Source organism: Gadus chalcogrammus, chromosome 4 (genome assembly GCF_026213295.1).
Source record: "Gadus chalcogrammus isolate NIFS_2021 chromosome 4, NIFS_Gcha_1.0, whole genome shotgun sequence".
Classification (NCBI taxonomy): domain Eukaryota; kingdom Metazoa; phylum Chordata; class Actinopteri; order Gadiformes; family Gadidae; genus Gadus; species Gadus chalcogrammus.
The window spans coordinates 36,646,025-36,663,604 of record NC_079415.1 but is presented as its reverse complement, the minus strand read 5'-3'; the positions used below and the strand labels follow the sequence as shown (position 1 = coordinate 36,663,604).

Here is a 17,580-nt window from a genome sequence, read left to right as displayed (position 1 = left end):
TCCTGCTGACGGTCCACTAACATGGCGCTGACGGTCCGCTACCATGTTGACGGTCCGCTAACATGTTGACGGTCCGCTACCATGTTGACGGTCCGCTACCATGTTGACGGTCCGCTACCATTTTGACGGTCCGCTACCATGTTGACGGTCCGCTACCATGTTGACGGTCCGCTACCATGTTGACGGTCCGCTACCATGTTGACGGTCCGCTAACATGTTGACGGTCCGCTACCATGTTGACGGTCCGCTAACATGTTGACGGTCCGCTACCATGTTGACGGTCCGCTAACATGTTGACGGTCCGCTAACGTGTTGACGGTCCGCTAACGTGTTGACGGTCCGCTACCGTGTTGACGCTCCGCTAACATGTTGACGGTCCGCTACAATGTTGACGCTCCGCTAACATGTTGCCGGTCCGCTACCGTGTTGACGGTCCGCTACCGTGTTGACGGTCCGCTAACATGTTGACGGTCCGCTACCATGTTGACGGTCCGCTACCATGTTGACGGTCCGCTAACATGTTGACGGTCCGCTACCATGTTGACGGTCCGCTAACATGTTGACGGTCCGCTACCGTGTTGACGGTCCGCTACCGTGTTGACGCTCCGCTACCGTGTTGACGGTCCGCTACCATGTTGACGGTCCGCTACCGTGTTGACGGTCCGCTACCGTGTTGACGGTCCGCTACCATGTTGACGGTCCGCTACCATGTTGACGGTCCGCTACCATGTTGACGGTCCGCTAACATGTTGACGGTCCGCTACCATGTTGACGGTCCGCTAACATGTTGACGGTCCGCTAACATGTTGACGGTCCGCTACCGTGTTGACGGTCCGCTAACATGTTGACGGTCCGCTACCGTGTTGACGCTCCGCTAACATGTTGACGGTCCGCTACCATGTTGACGGTCCGCTAACGTGTTGACGGTCCGCTACCATGTTGACGGTCCGCTACCGTGTTGACGGTCCGCTACCGTGTTGACGGTCCGCTACCGTGTTGACGGTCCGCTACCGTGTTGACGCTCCGCTACCGTGTTGACGCTCCGCTAACATGTTGACGGTCCGCTACCATGTTGACGCTCCGCTAACATGTTGACGGTCCGCTACCATGTTGACGGTCCGCTACCGTGTTGACGGTCCGCTACCGTGTTGACGGTCCGCTACCGTGTTGACGGTCCGCTACCGTGTTGACGGTCCGCTACCGTGTTGACGGTCCGCTACCGTGTTGACGGTCCGCTACCGTGTTGACGGTCCGCTACCGTGTTGACGGTCCGCTAACGTGTTGACGGTCCGCTACCGTGTTGACGGTCCGCTACCGTGTTGACGGTCCGCTAACATGTTGACGGTCCGCTACCATGTTGACGGTCCGCTACCATGTTGACGGTCCGCTAACATGTTGACGGTCCGCTACCATGTTGACGGTCCGCTAACGTGTTGACGGTCCGCTACCGTGTTGACGCTCCGCTAACATGTTGACGGTCCGCTACCGTGTTGACGCTCCGCTAACATGTTGACGGTCCGCTACCATGTTGACGGTCCGCTACCATGTTGACGGTCCGCTACCATGTTGACGGTCCGCTACCATGTTGACGGTCCGCTACCGTGTTGACGGTCCGCTAACATGTTGACGGTCCGCTACCGTGTTGACGGTCCGCTACCGTGTTGACGGTCCGCTACCGTGTTGACGCTCCGCTACCGTGTTGACGGTCCGCTACCGTGTTGACGGTCCGCTACCGTGTTGACGGTCCGCTAACGTGTTGACGGTCCGCTACCGTGTTGACGGTCCGCTACCGTGTTGACGGTCCGCTACCGTGTTGACGGTCCGCTACCGTGTTGACGGTCCGCTACCGTGTTGACGGTCCGCTAACGTGTTGACGGTCCGCTAACGTGTTGACGGTCCGCTACCGTGGTGGCGGGCCACTAACATGCTGGCGGTCCACTAACATGTTGGCGGTCCACTAACACGTTGATGGTCCACTAACATGGCGTTGATGGTCCACTAACATGTTGGCGGGCCATTAACATGCTGGCGGGCCATTAACATGCTGGCAGTCCACTAACATGTTGGCGGTCCACTAACACGTTGATGGTCCACTAACATGGTGTTGATGGTCCACTAACATGTTGGCGGTCCACTAACACGTTGATGGTCCACTAACATGGCGTTGATGGTCCACTAACATGTTGGCGGTCCACTAACATGCTGGCGGTCCACTAACATGCTGGCGGTCCACTAACACGTTGATGGTCCACTAACATGGCGTTGATGGTCCACTAACATGTTGGCGGGCCATTAACATGCTGGCAGTCCACTAACATGTTGGCGGTCCACTAACACGTTGATGGTCCACTAACATGGCGTTGGTGGTCCACTAAGATGTTGTTGATGGTCCACTAACATGGTGGCGGGCCACTAACATGCTGGCGGTCCACTAACATGTTGGCGGTCCACTAACACCTTGATGGTCCACTAACATGGCGTTGATGGTCCACTAACATGTTGGCGGGCCATTAACATGCTGGCAGTCCACTAACATGTTGGCGGTCCACTAACACGTTGATGGTCCACTAACATGGTGGCGGTCCACTAACACGTTGATGGTCCACTAACATGGCGTTGATGGTCCACTAACATGGCGTTGATGGTCCACTAACATGTTGGCGGTCCACTAACATGGCGTTGATGGTCCACTTGCATGGCGGTTAGGGTTAACCCTAACATGGCGGTCCACTAACATGCGCTTCCGGCTCCAGGTGAAGGCCCTTCCTGGGATGGGGACCACCATCGATGTGATCCTGATCAACGGGACTCTGAGGGAGGGGGAGACCATCATCGTGCCGGGTGTGGACGGCCCAATCATCACGCAGATCAGAGGCCTGCTGCTGCCCCCCCCCCTCAAGGAGCTGAGGGTCAAGGTAACCCCCCCGACTCTCTCTCTTACCCATTCTCTCCCTCAACCTCTCCTCCCTCCCTCCCTCCCTCCTCCCCTCTCCCTCCTCCTCTCTCCCTCTCCCTCCCTCACCCTCTCCTCTCTCCCTCCCTCCCTCCTTCCCTCAACCTCTCCTCTCACCCTCACCCTCTCCTCCCTCTCTCACCCTCTCCTCTCTCCCTCCCTCACCCTCCTCTCTCCCTCCCTCACCCTCTCCTCTCTCCCTCCCTCTCCTCTCTCCCTCCCTCCCTCTCTCACCCTCTCCTCTCTCCCTCCCTCACCCTCCTCTCTCCCTCCCTCACACTCTCCTCTCTCCCTCCCTCTCCTCTCTCCCTCACACTCTCCTCTCTCCCTCCCTCTCCTCTCCCTCCCTCTCCTCTCTCACCCTCTCCTCTCTTTCTCTCCCTCACACTCTCCTCACCCTCTCCTCTCTCCCTCCCTCTCCTCTCTCCCTCTCTCACCCTCTCCTCTCTTTCTCTCCCTCACCCTCTCCCTCACCCTCTGCTCTCACCCTCACCCTCTCCTCCCTCTCTCACCCTCTCCTCTCTTTCTCCCCCTCACCCTCTCCCTCACCCTCTCCTCTCTCCCTCCCTCACCCTCTCCTCTCTTTCTCCCTCTCCTCTCTCCCTCCCTCACCCTCTCCTCTCTTTCTCCCTCACCCTCTCCTCTCTCCCTCCCTCTCCTCTCTTTCTCCCTCACCCTCTCCTTCACCCTCTCCTCTCTCCCTCTCCAGAACCAGTATGAGAAGCACAAGGAGGTGAACACGGCTCAGGGGGTGAAGATCCTGGGGAAGGACCTGGAGAAGACCCTGGCCGGGCTGCCTCTGCTGGTGGCCCACAGCGAGGACGAGATCCCTGTGCTGCGGGTCAGTCCCCTCAAGGCCCCTTAAGGCCCCTTAAGGCCCCGCTCAAGGCCCCGCTCAAGGTCCCTTAAGGCCCCCCTCAAGGCCCCCCTTAAGGCCCGATAAAGGATCTGAGCTCTTCCCCTTTCTCTGCCTTGCCCGCCCAGATAATTTGGCCCGCCAATGAGACACGAACGTGCGAGAGCCACATGTGTGTGTTTGTGTGTGTGTGTGTGATTACACACGCTGTAACGCAAGTGTTTGCTGTTGGTGTTATGGCGCATAACACGTCGGTTCTTTGACGTCTCTTGTATTTCCACAACGAGACTCGTAGTGGGGGTTATCTCAGCCATGGTTGAGAAGTATGGAAAGCCAAGAAGGCCACAATCCGGCCCTAGAATGGCGCGGTAAAAGTGCAAAACCGCACGGAATCCGTACGGAAACCGTACGGAAACCGTACGGTTTGGCAAGAATTCCGTACGGTTTCCGTACGGATTCCGTACGGATTCCGTACGGTTTTGAATGACTAATAGCCGCGGCTATTAGTCATTCACTCCGGCTATTAGTCATTCACTCCGGCTATTAGTCATTCACTCCGGCTATTAGTTATTCACTCCGGCTATTAGGTATGCAGAACGAGCCCCTCCCTCTTCTTTGCTTGACCACTAAGTTTGAAGGCTGTCTAACCAATCAGAGCTGCAGTGCCTCCATGTTTCGCTGTAACATAAAGCTGTGTTGTCTTTACTAGTTTCACTACAATGTAATGACCACCATTAGCTGGTGGAAAATACATTTGTGTCTAGTACAGTGATATATTTGTATATGTTAGGCTATATATTGAGATGGCAGTGTGCAAAATACCCGACAATATTCGGGGATGTCCTCATCCCCAGATTGTTCTCGATATGCAGTAGCCATAGGCCATAACATTACATAACATGAACATGAACTGAATAAATGCCAGGTATATAGCATATCGGAGACGGGCACACAATCAGTGCATTTGCAAATGAGAGCATGCAGTATGACCGATCTTGTGACATGTGGTCGGAGAGAGTCGTGTGTGTGTGTGTGTGTGTGTGTGTGTGTGTGTGTAGAGCAAGTTGTTGAAGGAAGTGTTTTGACGTTACAATATTTCATGGATGCAAGCAAGCCAAGACAATCAATCTATATCTATAGCCTACATGACAAAGCACGCACGCGCGTGCGCACACTTTGAACACACTGGTAAAGCAATAGGAGCCTGCATTGGCTAAAGTTGTTGCGATGCACGTTATTTTATATCAGGGAGGGGCAAAGTTGTGCATTACAATGCAAACACGACAATAATTGGCACCGTTCTTGCGCACTCAGAAGAACATGAACTGAATAAATGCCAGGTATATAGCATATCGGAGACGGGCACACAATCAGTGCATTTGCAAATGAGAGCCTGCAGTATGACCGATCTTGTGACATTATTTAACCATCCATCTACAGCTAATACGATCAGACAGATACATCATTGATCACATATAAGCCCATTACAAGCCCAACATCACCACGGCAGGTGCGCTCTCTCTCGCACATTCACACAATCACTCCAACTTCTCCAACTCCAAGGCAAGACTGTTTCACTAAGACCACAAACAACCACAACTAAACAGCCTACAGATCCACAACAATGCACAACAATCAGTTCATTGCGTCTATCTTCTGTTTGGTGCACATGGCTAATTTGCATACTTGCACGTGACTGTCGGCTCCGCTTGTCAAAAAAATAGAACGTATTTGTGAATAAATGCTTTTCATTCTGAATACTGGACTTGGTGAGCTTAAATAGGCTACATTTAAGTGACCTTTAGTGAGATGGCCTAAAACGGAATACAAATTAATTATTCTAGGACATAGGCTTTCAGGATAAATTCAGAGGTTCAACTTTTCGGGATTCATTTTGCTTAGCCAGTGAAAGTGATCAGCTGTAGATTCCACACACTGTTAAAAATACTTCACTACAAGTAGGCTATAAGTCCTCCAAATAATTCAGCAGAATTGCAATGCACAACTTTGCCCCTCCCTGTTATAAAATAACGTGCATCGCAACAACTTTAGCCAATGCAGGCTCCTATTGCTTTACCAGTGTGTTTAAAGTGTGTGTGCGTGTGTGTGTGTGTGTGTTGTCATGTAGGCTATAGATATAGATTGATTGTCTTGGCTTGCTTGCATCCATGAAGTATTGTAACGTCAAGTAGAAACACTTCCTTCAACAACTTGCTCTACACACACACACAGACACACACGACTCTCTCCGACCACATGTCACAAGATCGGTCATACTGCATGCTCTCATTTGCAAATGCACTGATTGTGTGCCCGTCTCCGATATGCTATATACCTGGCATTTATTCAGTTCATGTTCATGTTATGTAATGTTATGGCCTATGGCTACTGCATATCGAGAACAATCTGGGGATGAGGACATCCCCGAATATTGTCGGGTATTTCGCACACTGCCATCTCAATATAGGCCTATAGCCTAACATATACAAATATATCATTGTACTAGACACAAATGTATTTTCCACTAGCTAATCGTGGTCATTACATTGTAGTGAAACTAGTAAAGACAACACAGCTTTATGTTACAGCGAAACATGGAGGCACTGCAGCTCTGATTGGTTAGACAGCCTTCAAACTTAGTGGTCAAGCAAAGAAGAGGGAGGGGCTCGTTCTGCATACCTAATAGCCGGAGTGAATAACTAATAGCCGGAGTGAATGACTAATAGCCGGAGTGAATGACTAATAGCCGGAGTGAATGACTAATAGCCGCGGCTATTAGTCATTCAAAACCGTACGGAATCCGTACGGAAATCGTACGGATTCCGTGCGGTTTTGCACTTTTACTGCGCCATTCTAGGGCCGGATTGTGGCCTTCTTGGCTTTCCATAGAGAAGGGATTGGAGGAAAGGAACTTTGGCTTTGACTCATTTACATTTAGGGCATTTAGCAGACGCTTTTATCTAAAGCGACTTACAATAAGTTAGAGCTTAGATCGGGGCCAGAAAATCAAGCCCGACCCGGCCCGAGCCCGTGCACGTTCTGTCCGAGTCCGGCCCGACCCGACACATTAACTGTAATTATGAGCCCGAGCCCGATTTCAAGCCGAATTTTTTTTTAATACATATGTAACTTTGTACACATTTGTTACTAGGCCTACTCTGCTAAATATATATGTAAGGGATAATGTATAGAACGCCGGTCATAATACGAGCAGTACACCGACGCGCAGCGAAGGTGTCTTGCTTCGCCCTGAAGGGGCTTATTTTCGATAATGACCGGCGACGTTCTATACATTATCCCGCTTATTACACGGCTACTTGCCAAAACGAAAAAATAACTTCACAAGTACTACAATCACTAGGCTAAACAATTTCCCGTGTTACAGCCATGATAGCAGCTACTGCAGTTGCTACACAGTTAAGTACTTTAATACAACAATACAATACAATAAAGTGTACAATGGTGGCCAGAAGGGGGAGGGTGGCTATGCAGAGTCGAGGTGGACTCTGAACAGGTGAGTCTTGAGTCTTTTTCGGAAGATAGTGAGCGACTCTGCGGTCCTGAGAACGGCAGGGAGCTCGTTCCGCCACTGAGGTCCCAAAACCGAGAAAAGTTGTGACTTTGCTGAACGGCATTTGCTAGCTCTTAGCGATGGCGGTACGGTACCAGACGTCCAGCTGAGGTAGTTGAGCGGAGGGATCGAGCTGGGGTGTGGCTTTAGCAATGCTTGGAGGTAGTCAGGGGCAGGAGCTCGGTTTTGTTGAGGTTAAGCCTCAGGTGATGGGCAGTTGTCCAGGTGCTGACGTCAGCCAGAGATCTGGTATAGAGGGAAAACAGAAGACTCCCTGAAGTACATGAACCATGACATGGAGAAGAAAGGGATTGTTGGCCGAGAATGTCTCCTGCTTGAGCCCTGCTTCCCGCTGCCGAGCGACCACCGCCTCGGCGCTGCAGGAGGCGGTGTTGCCTAAGCGCTGACCGCTGCAGAGAAGTTGCTCCCTCGGCAGTGAGGCTCCGGCAGGAGACAATCGCGGGCAACAATCCCTTTCTCCTTCGTGTCGTGGTTCAGTCTACTTCTGATTGATGAGGACGTGGAAGAACCAGAGACGTCGGAGAACCCGACGCGGTCGTTTGAGATTCATAATATCGTCTGGAGGCTCACACAGCTTTTGGCCGTGATAATATATATTATATGATATAGATATCTATGTATAATAGATATTATTTAGATATAGAGCTCAATGACTCCTGTGTGTTCTACAATATTTACAGAACTCGGCTAAAGGCTGTGTGCGCCTCGCCGTTGCGATACAGCCACTGTACACAGAGCGCATGGCGCCTGGCTATAATACTGTACACAGAGCGCATGGCGACTGGCTATAATACAGCCACTGTACACAGAGCGCATGGCTATAATACAGCCACTGTACACAGAGCGCATGGCGACTGGCTATAATACTGCACCGTTGCGATACAGCCACTGTACACAGAGCGCATGGCGACTATAATACTGCACCACGGCTGAATTTCGGGAATATCTTCAAATACTGCGTTAGGGTGCCACTAATATCTATATTGAAGCATCCTTAAAGTAGCATGCCATGGGACCTTTAAGGCCCCCTTAAAGGAGAAATCTGGAGTCAAATGGATTTGGGATATGTTTGGTATGATAACGAGCTGGAATGTTCATTTGGGAGCAAAAAAGCGTATAGAGACGCTGTTTTCAGCCAATTCTACCAAAACACAATAAACTTGGAACGATAGGGGCATGTCTCATGGTAAAATCTAAATCACTATTTTGAACCACTAACGAGGCTAAAAGTGGCCCTACAATTCTTTGATAGTATAATAAGAGTCTGATACACACAATACCATCAGTAGTTCATCCGTCGACACCATCTTGTCTTTAAGACTCGATAGGTAGATTGACGAACACAGAGCTTGGGACATCCGTCATCAACACCAGGCTCTGTGTTCGGGTATTTTCGAGTCTTAAAAACTAAATGGCGTCAACGGGTTAACTACTGATGGTATTGTGTGTATAAAATGTATTTTTTAATAAACATTCTGTAAACTTAGAAAGTTATCAATGCCTCATTTTATATGTTAAGACCCTTATTATACTACCAAAGAAGTGTCGGGCTAGTGTTCTAGCCTTGTTAGTGGTTCAAAATAGCGATTTAGTTTTTACCATGAGACATGCCCCTATCGGTCCAAGTTGATAGCGTTTTGGTAGAATCAGCTAAAGACAGCCAACTTAAGAATGCATTTATATGCGTTTTTTTGCTCCCAAAAGAATATTCCAACTCGTTATCATACCAAACATATCCCAGATCCATTTTACACCAGATTTCTCCTTTAATGCTCGTTGGAGCAGTCGGTGTGTTCCTAACGTGTGTTGGTGTGTTATTGTGTTAGTAATGTGTGTTACTGTGTTAGGACGAGCTGGTGCGGGAGCTGAAGCAGACGTTGTCGTCCTTCAAGCTGGAGGAGAAGGGCGTGTACGTCCAGGCCTCCACTCTGGGCTCCCTGGAGGCGCTGCTCGAGTTCCTCCGCACCTCCAAAGTGCCTGTAAGACGAACTATCCCTCAACTCAGGCTGTAAGACAAACTACCCCTCAACACGGCCTCAAAAACTACCCCTCAACACGGACTCCCAAACTACCCCTCAACACGGACTCCCAAACTACCCCTCAACACGGCCTCCCAAACTACCCCTCAACACGGTCTCAAAAACTCCCCCTCAACACGGTCTCAAAAACTCCCCCTCAACACGGACTCCCAAACTACCCCTCAACACAGACTAAGACAAACTACCCCTCAACACGGCCTCCCAAACTACCCCTCAACACGGCCTCCCAAACTACCCCTCAACACGGCCTCCCAAACTACCCCTCAATACGGCCTCCTAAACTACCCCTCAACACAGACTAAGACAAACTACCCCTCAACACGGCCTCCCAAACTACCCCTCAACACGGCCTCCCAAACTACCCCTCAACACGGCCTCCCAAACTACCCCTCAACACGGACTCCCAAACTACCCCTCAACACGGACTCCCAAACTACCCCTCAACACAGACTGTAAGACAAACTACCCCTCAACACGGCCTCCCAAACTACCCCTCAACACGGCCTCCCAAACTACCCCTCAACACGGCCTCCCAAACTACCCCTCAACACGGCCTCCCAAACTACCCCTCAACACGGCCTCCCAAACTACCCCTCAACACGGCCTCCCAAACTACCCCTCAACACAGGCTGTAAGACAAACTACCCCTCAACACAGACTGTAAGACAAACTACCCCTCAACACGGCCTCCCAAACTACCCCTCAACACGGACTCCCAAACTACCCCTCAACACGGACTCCCAAACTACCCCTCAACACAGACTGTAAGACAAACTACCCCTCAACACGGCCTCCCAAACTACCCCTCAACACGGACTCCCAAACTACCCCTCAACACGGACTCCCAAACTACCCCTCAACACGGACTCCCAAACTACCCCTCAACACAGGCTGTAAGACAAACTACCCCTCAACACAGACTAAGACAAACTACCCCTCAACACGGCCTCCCAAACTACCCCTCAACACGGCCTCCCAAACTACCCCTCAACACGTCCTCCCAAACTACCCCTCAACACGGCCTCCCAAACTGCCCGTCAACACGGCCTCCTGTAAACTACCCCTCAACACGGCCTCCTGTAAACTACCCCTCAACACGGCCTCCTGTAAACTACCCCTCAACACGGTCTCCTGTAAACTACCCCTCAACACGGTCTCCTGTAAACTACCCCTCAACACGGTCTCCTGTAAACTACCCCTCAACACGGTCTCCTGTAAACTACCCCTCAACACGGTCTCCTGTAAACTACCCCTCAACACGGCCTGTTGTTGAGTTGGAGAAATCACGTTGGAGAAAACACACTAAAATGTTTTTTGTGTCTGTGTAGTACTCTGGGATCAACATCGGCCCGGTCCATAAGAAGGATGTGATGAAGGCGTCCGCCATGTTGGAACACGACCCCCAGTGAGTGGAAGGCCCTGTGTGCTAACTAGCTAGCTGTGTGCTAACTCATCCTAGCTGTGGTGCTAGCTGTGTGCTGACTCCTCCTAGCTGTTTTGCTAACTAGCTACCTGTATGCTGACTACTCATAGCTGTTTGCTAACTAGCCGTGTGCGGCCTCCTCCTAGCTGTGTGCTAACTAGCCGTGTGCGGCCTCCTCCTAGCTGTGTGCTAACTAGCCGTGTGCGGCCTCCTCCTAGCTGTGTGCTAACTAGCCGTGTGCCGACTCCTAGCTGTGTGCTAACTCCTCCTAGCTGTGTGCTAACTAGCCGTGTGCCGACTCCTAGCTGTGTGCTAACTCCTCCTAGCTGTGTGCTAACTAGCCGTGTGCTGCCTTCAGGTATGCAGTGATCCTGGCGTTCGACGTGAAGGTGGAGCGTGACAGCCAGGAGATGGCCGACAGCCTTGGGGTCCGAGTGTTCGCTGCCGAAATCATCTACCATCTGTTTGACTCCTTCACCAAATACCGCGAGGACTACAAGAAGGCCAAGCAGGACGAGTTCAAGTAGGTTATGGACTACAAGTTGGAGACAGGTCTACAAGTAGGGGATAGGACAACCAGTAGGTCACAGGACTACAAGGGAGATGTACCTGACCTGTACCTGACCTCTGACCTCTCCCTATGTCAGGAACATTGCTGTGTTCCCGGTCAAGCTGCGTATTCTTCCCGCCTTCATCTTCAACTCGCGGGACCCCATCGTGATGGGGGTGGTGGTGGAGGCGGGGGTCCTGCACCAGGGCACACCCCTCTGCGTGCCCAGCAAGGCTGTAAGAACCCCCTTAGAGCCCTGGGGTGTTGGGTAACCATGGGAACCTGTGTGGATGGTAGCCATGGGAACCTGTGTGGTGGGTAGCCATGGGAACCTGTGCGGGGTGTAGTTTGTAGCAATGGTAACCTGTGCGGGGTGTAGTTTGTAGCCATGGTAACCTGTGCGGGGTGTAGTTTGTAGCCATGGTAACCTGTGCGGGGTGTAGTTTGTAGACATCGGCATCGTGACGAGCATCGAGATGAACCACAAGACGGTGGAGTCGGCGAAGAAGGGCCAGGAGATCTGCGTGAAGATCGAGCCCATCCCCGGGGATTCGCCCAAGATGTTCGGACGCCACTTTGAGGCCACGGACTTCCTCGTCAGCAAGGTACCTCCAGCGCCAGCACGCTGCGCTCACATCCAGCCCGCCGGCATGCTAGGATACTAGGCTATCATCCAGCCCGCCGGCATGCTAGGATGCTAGGCTAACATCCAGCCCGCCGGCATGCTAGGATGCTAGGCTTACATCCAGCCCGCTGGCATGCTAGGATGCTATGCTAACATGCATGTACTTCTTTAAGGTGCCTGCAGCATCGGACATGTATCTGTAGTAAAGTGGAAATGAACGTCTCAGCTAACCGTTTGCGTGTGTGTGTAGATCAACCGCGCCTCCATCGATGCCCTGAAGAGTTGGTTCAGAGATGAGATGCAGAAGTCTGACTGGCAGCTCATCATGGAGCTGAAGAACACCTTCGAGATCATCTGAGAGAGACACACACACACACACACACACACACACACACACACACACACACACACACACACACACACACACACACACACACACACAGTGTGCCTGCTATAGAAACAGGAGTTTCTTCTTCTGTGTCGGCTCTGGCTGCTGCCCCCCCCCCCACAACAGGAAGGGATGTCATCCTCCTCGTCTTCATCACCGTCCTCTTCATCCCCGCCAGAGGAAGTAGAATTGTTCCAGCAGGAAGCAGGTTGACTACTACGGATGAGGCGGCCATGTTGGATTCTGACATCATGGGTCAAAGGTCACGCCTCCTTGAGTCACATGACCTGAGGGCCTGCGGATCCTAGGGGCCGGCCGGCTGGGGTCCTGGACCGGGGTCTGGTCTGAGCCGGTCTAGTCTGGTTCTGGTCTGAGCCGGTCTGGTTCTGGTCTGAGCCGGTCTGGTTCTGGTGTGGTCCTGACCGGTCTGGTCTGGTTCTGGTCTGGTCCTGACCGGTCTGGTCTGGTTCTGGACTCAGGGTACCAGAGTGAACCGGTCTCAATAATCAGATCTGTGCTGTTGAATATTTGCAATGCAAATCAAAACATTAAAATGTGACAAAAAATATATGTCTCCTTGTCTCTCTAGTCCGGTCTCTCTCCTGGTCTCTAGTCCGGTCTCTCTAGTCCAGTCTCTCTACTGGTCTCTCTAGTCCGGTCTCTCTCCTGGTCTCTAGTACGGTCTCTCTCCTGGTCTCTAGTCCGGTCTCTCCCCTGGTCTCTAGTCCGGTCTCTCTCCTGGTCTCTAGTCCGGTCTCTCCTTGTCTCTCTAGTCCGGTCTCTCTCCTTGTCTCTAGTCCGGTCTCTAGTACGGTCTCTCTCCTGGTCTCTAGTCCGGTCTCTCCCCTGGTCTCTAGTCCGGTCTCTCTCCTGGTCTCTAGTCCGGTCTCTCCTGGTCTCTCTAGTCTGGTCTCTCTCCTGGTCTCTCTCGTCCGGTCTCTCTCCTGGTCTCTCTCCTGGTCTCTCTCGTCCGGTCTCTCTCCTGGTCTCTCTAGTCCGGTCTCTCCTGGTCTCTCTAGTCCGGTCTCTCCTGGTCTCTAGTCCGGTCTCACCTGGTCTCTAGTCCGGTCTCCCCTGGTCTCTAGTCCGGTCTCTCCCCTGGTCTCTAGTCCTGTCTCTCCCCTGGTCTCTCTAGTCCGGTCTCTCCCCTGGTCTCTCTAGTCCGGTCTCTCCCCTGGTCTCTAGTCCGGTCTCTCCCCTGGTCTCTAGTCCGGTCTCTCCCCTGGTCTCTCTAGTCCGGTCTCTCCCCTGGTCTCTCTAGTCCGGTCTCTCCCCTGGTCTCTCTAGTCCGGTCTCTCCCCTGGTCTCTCTAGTCCGGTCTCTCCCCTGGTCTCTCTAGTCCGGTCTCTCCCCTGGTCTCTCTAGTCCGGTCTCACTCTCCTGCTCTCTAGTCCGGTCTCTCTCTCCTCCTCCTCAGACCGGTCTCTCTCTCCTCCTCCTCAGACCGGTCTCCCTCTCCTCCTCCTCAGACCGGTCTCCCTCTCCTCCTCCTCAGACCGGTCTCTCTCTCCTCCTCCTCAGACCGGTCTCTCTCTCCTCCTCAGACCGGGTATCAGAAGTTAATCCAGCAACAGGAAATGAGCCCCCTGTAGCCCCCCCTAACCCTGTAACCCCGCCAGCCGGGGCTCTGGCCCGTTATTAAACCAAGTCTTTAATAAACTGTAGCTTTAGGGACACGGGACGAACAACACAAGGCATGCACTTCATACACCCAGCTCTGCTCTCGAGCTGCGCGTCGCCCCCCGTGTGTGTGCGTGACTCGCCGCTCTTCGTGTGTATGAACGTCGCTTTGGATAAAGCCGTCTGCTAAACGCCCTAAGGGTAAATGTATGTAAAGTCCAGAAGGAATGTAGCCAGTACACTTGTGATGATGAGAATTGAAACGTGAATCAAACCTACCAGGTGATAAAGTATGAAATCGAACCAACTTAAACCTGCAGATGTATGATGTGCGTGCACGCTCACAGCGCGCCTCGCGTGCGAGTGCCCGCCCACAGGTGAGCGTGCCGGTCCAAAGGTCCGTCCGACCAAACACAGCGCGTACCACGGGGACGGGACAGGGCGGCGACATGGCCCGCACGAAGAACCGAGAGACCACCTGCTCCGGTGCTGGAAGCACACCCGGAGAAGCGGCGAGCCTGCCGGGGGACGGCGCTGCAGCGGCCGGGCGAGAGGCTCCTTCTGCCGGCTCCAGGACCGGGGCATACAGTCCGTCCCCGGGCTCCGCGGCCGGGGAAGAGGCTCCGTCTGACGGCTCCGAGGCCGGACCTCGGAAAGCCAACAAGAGTTCAAAGGAAGTTTATTTTGCGGTCCTACCGGACAAATACCAGCCTCTCCTGGAGGAGGAGGAGGAGGAGAGCGAGGAGCAGAGGTGGAGGAGGAAGGAGGAGAAGAGGAGAAAGAAACGGGAGAAACATAAGAGGTGCAGAAAGGTAAGCGGGGGTTCGGCTCTCGCATAGGGAGCCTGTTCCTCGGCGGGACTCTGAGACGTTCCGCTTTTCTCCCAACGGAATAAAACCATCGATTTGAACTTAGAAACTTAAATGAGGGAATAACAACTGTGTGTGTGTGTGTGTGTGTGTGTGTGTGTGTGTGTGTGTGTGTGTGTGTGTGTGTGTGTGTGTGTGTGTGTGTGTGTGTGTGTGTGTGTGTGTGTGTGTGTGTGTGTGTGTGTGTGTGTGTGTGTGTGTGTGTGTGTGTGTGATGGTTCGACCAATCACAACAGTCAGGGGTTAGGGTCCAGCTGACTGTGTTGTGATTAGTCCAGCTGACTGTGTTGTCATTGGTCCAGCTGACTCTGTGTTGTGATTAGTCCAGCTGACTGTGTTGTCATTGGTCCAGCTGGCTATGTTGTCATTGGTCCAGCTGACTCTGTGTTGTGATTGGTCCAGCTGACTCTGTGTTGTGATTGGTCCAGCTGACTCTGTGCTGTGATTGGTCCAGCTGACTGTGTTGTCATTGGTCCAGCTGACTGTGTTGTGATTGGTCCAGCTGACTCTGTGTTGTGATTGGTCCAGCTGACTCTGTGTTGTGATTGGCCCAGCTGACTGTGTTCTGATTGGCTCCTGCAGAGCTTGGGGCGGGCCCTGCGGTGGACCTGGCGCTCGCTGGTTGCCGGGTTACAGAGTCTGGCCGCCGTCTACTCCGCCCCCTTCACCGCCCCCACCACCCTGGCAGCCGCCTGCAGCAAGGCATGATGGGAAGACAGAGGACACACACTGCACAACACACACACACACACACACACACACACACACACACACACACACACACACACACACTACTACACAACAACACACACACACACACACACACTGCACAACACACACACTACTACACAACACATACCCTACTAAACACACACACCCTACTAAACACACACACTGCTACACAACATGTACACTACTAAACAGACACACTACTACACAACAACACACACACCCTACTAAACCTACACACTACTACACAACAACACACACACACACACTACTAAACAAACTACTCCACAACTACACACACACTACTAAACACACACACTACTACACAACAACACACACACACACACTACTAAACACACACACTACTACACAACAACACACACACACTACTACACAACAACACCCACACTATTACTCACACCAACACTACGGCTACTACACACGTACTACTGCTACCACACACGCATTTTAATTCTTTATTTGAATCCACCAATCACATTACAACAGACAGGATTCAAATACGTTCGAGATGAGATACTGCTTTGTTCAAGGGTACAGAACACATCTCCTGTGCCACACTGCAAGGCTGCCCGTCAACGCTGATAGAGAAACATTTTGCTAGTTGTTTCGATTTTCTGCTGGAGCCCTGCGAGTCTTAACCCACTGAAAACAAGAGACACCACTCGCTTGCATTGATAGCCTAGGTCCCTTGGTATTTCCAGAATTGGCTTGGTACCTGATTTTATCGTTAGAGACCATCTCACACACACACACACACACACACACACACACACACACACACACACACACACACACACACACACACACACACCTGGAGGAAGGTTGTATAAGGAAGGACGTTCAATATTAAATTGATCACTGAGGATATTTCTTGTCCTGCTCAAATAAAAAACGTTGGTTCTCCACCTGCTGCACCACTTGTCCGTGTGTCCGTCTGTCCGCGGGTCCGTGTGTCGCACTCAGCGGCCGCTGGGGGGCGCCAGCCTGTTGCCGGCACACAGACGCTAAACTTACTCTAGCAGGCAGACAGACAGGCACTACACTTCTCTAGACGACAGACAAGCAAAGTTTCTGACAGGAGAAGAGACAGACAGACTGACGGACACACGGACCGGAATGCAGACGGACAGGAGGAACGATTTCGACAGACAGGTATAGAGACGGACAGGCAGACGGTCAAGCCCTCAATGACAACAGCAGCTGCGAGTCGCACCGGGACAGACCGGGTCTAGTAAGGACAGAACGGGATCAGAGAGGTGTTCAGACCGGGACCAGAGAGGACAGAACGGGATCAGAGAGGCGGTCAGACCGGGACCAGAGAGGACGGACCGGATCCAGAGAGGCGGTCAGACCGGGACCAGAGAGGACGGACCGGGTCCAGAGAGGACGGACCGGGTCCAGAGAGGAGGTCAGACCGGGACCAGAGAGGACGGACCAGGTCCAGAGAGGCGGTCAGACCGGGACCAGAGTGCTGGTCAGACGGGGACCAGTGAGGACGGACCGGCGGTCAGCGGGGCACAGGGCGGACGCATGGGGACTCTCCGTGGGAAGGGCTGCGGGTTCGAGACCCGCCTGTCCGGGCTGCAGATCGCGGTTTACTGGCGCCTCTGCCTCCTACTCTTCCTCAACTCCTTCCTCTTCTTCCTCGACCTCTACACCACGTGCACCAGCCGGCACGCGGACCACCGGACGGACAACCGGACCGCACCGGAGGACAACCGGACGGTACCGGAGCACGGAGGACCGACCGGGAGCAGCGAGGTGAGGGCCCGGGGTTGGACGACCCGACTCGTTTTCTGTTGTCCAGTGAAGTCCTGACGCTGAGAGTCAACATTAATGAATGACAGTCAGTGGTAATGATCTCTCTGTGTGTGTGTGTGTGTGTGTGTGTGTGTGTGTGTGTGTGTGTGTGTGT

General features: G+C 52.7%; 3 protein-coding genes across 3 annotated transcripts in view; all 3 read left to right on the top strand.

Moving 5' to 3' along the window:
- eif5b (eukaryotic translation initiation factor 5B) overlaps positions 1-12,980 on the top strand; it is a 33,951-nt gene extending 20,971 nt beyond the window's left edge. Inside the window, exons 19-26 of the mRNA XM_056588209.1 lie at positions 2,754-2,915; positions 3,663-3,794; positions 9,249-9,380; positions 10,769-10,845; positions 11,222-11,386; positions 11,511-11,649; positions 11,857-12,018; positions 12,289-12,980. Coding sequence (XP_056444184.1) covers positions 2,754-2,915; positions 3,663-3,794; positions 9,249-9,380; positions 10,769-10,845; positions 11,222-11,386; positions 11,511-11,649; positions 11,857-12,018; positions 12,289-12,396 — 1,077 coding nt within the window. The 3' untranslated portion in view covers positions 12,397-12,980. The remainder of the gene's footprint in view (positions 1-2,753; positions 2,916-3,662; positions 3,795-9,248; positions 9,381-10,768; positions 10,846-11,221; positions 11,387-11,510; positions 11,650-11,856; positions 12,019-12,288) is intronic.
- Positions 12,981-14,458: 1,478 nt separating this feature from the next.
- Positions 14,459-16,007, top strand: LOC130381547 (required for drug-induced death protein 1-like). The gene is made up of 2 exons (XM_056589201.1): positions 14,459-14,858; positions 15,498-16,007. The coding sequence occupies exons 1-2, from the start codon at positions 14,496-14,498 to the stop codon at positions 15,621-15,623; spliced, it is 489 nt and encodes a 162-aa protein (XP_056445176.1). The 5' UTR covers positions 14,459-14,495; the 3' UTR covers positions 15,624-16,007.
- A 694-nt stretch (positions 16,008-16,701) lies between these two features.
- LOC130381248 (solute carrier family 22 member 13) overlaps positions 16,702-17,580 on the top strand; it is a 7,908-nt gene continuing 7,029 nt past the window's right edge. The window contains exon 1 of the mRNA XM_056588736.1: positions 16,702-17,426. Within this exon, the coding sequence (XP_056444711.1) occupies positions 17,196-17,426 (231 nt within the window). The 5' untranslated portion in view covers positions 16,702-17,195. The remainder of the gene's footprint in view (positions 17,427-17,580) is intronic.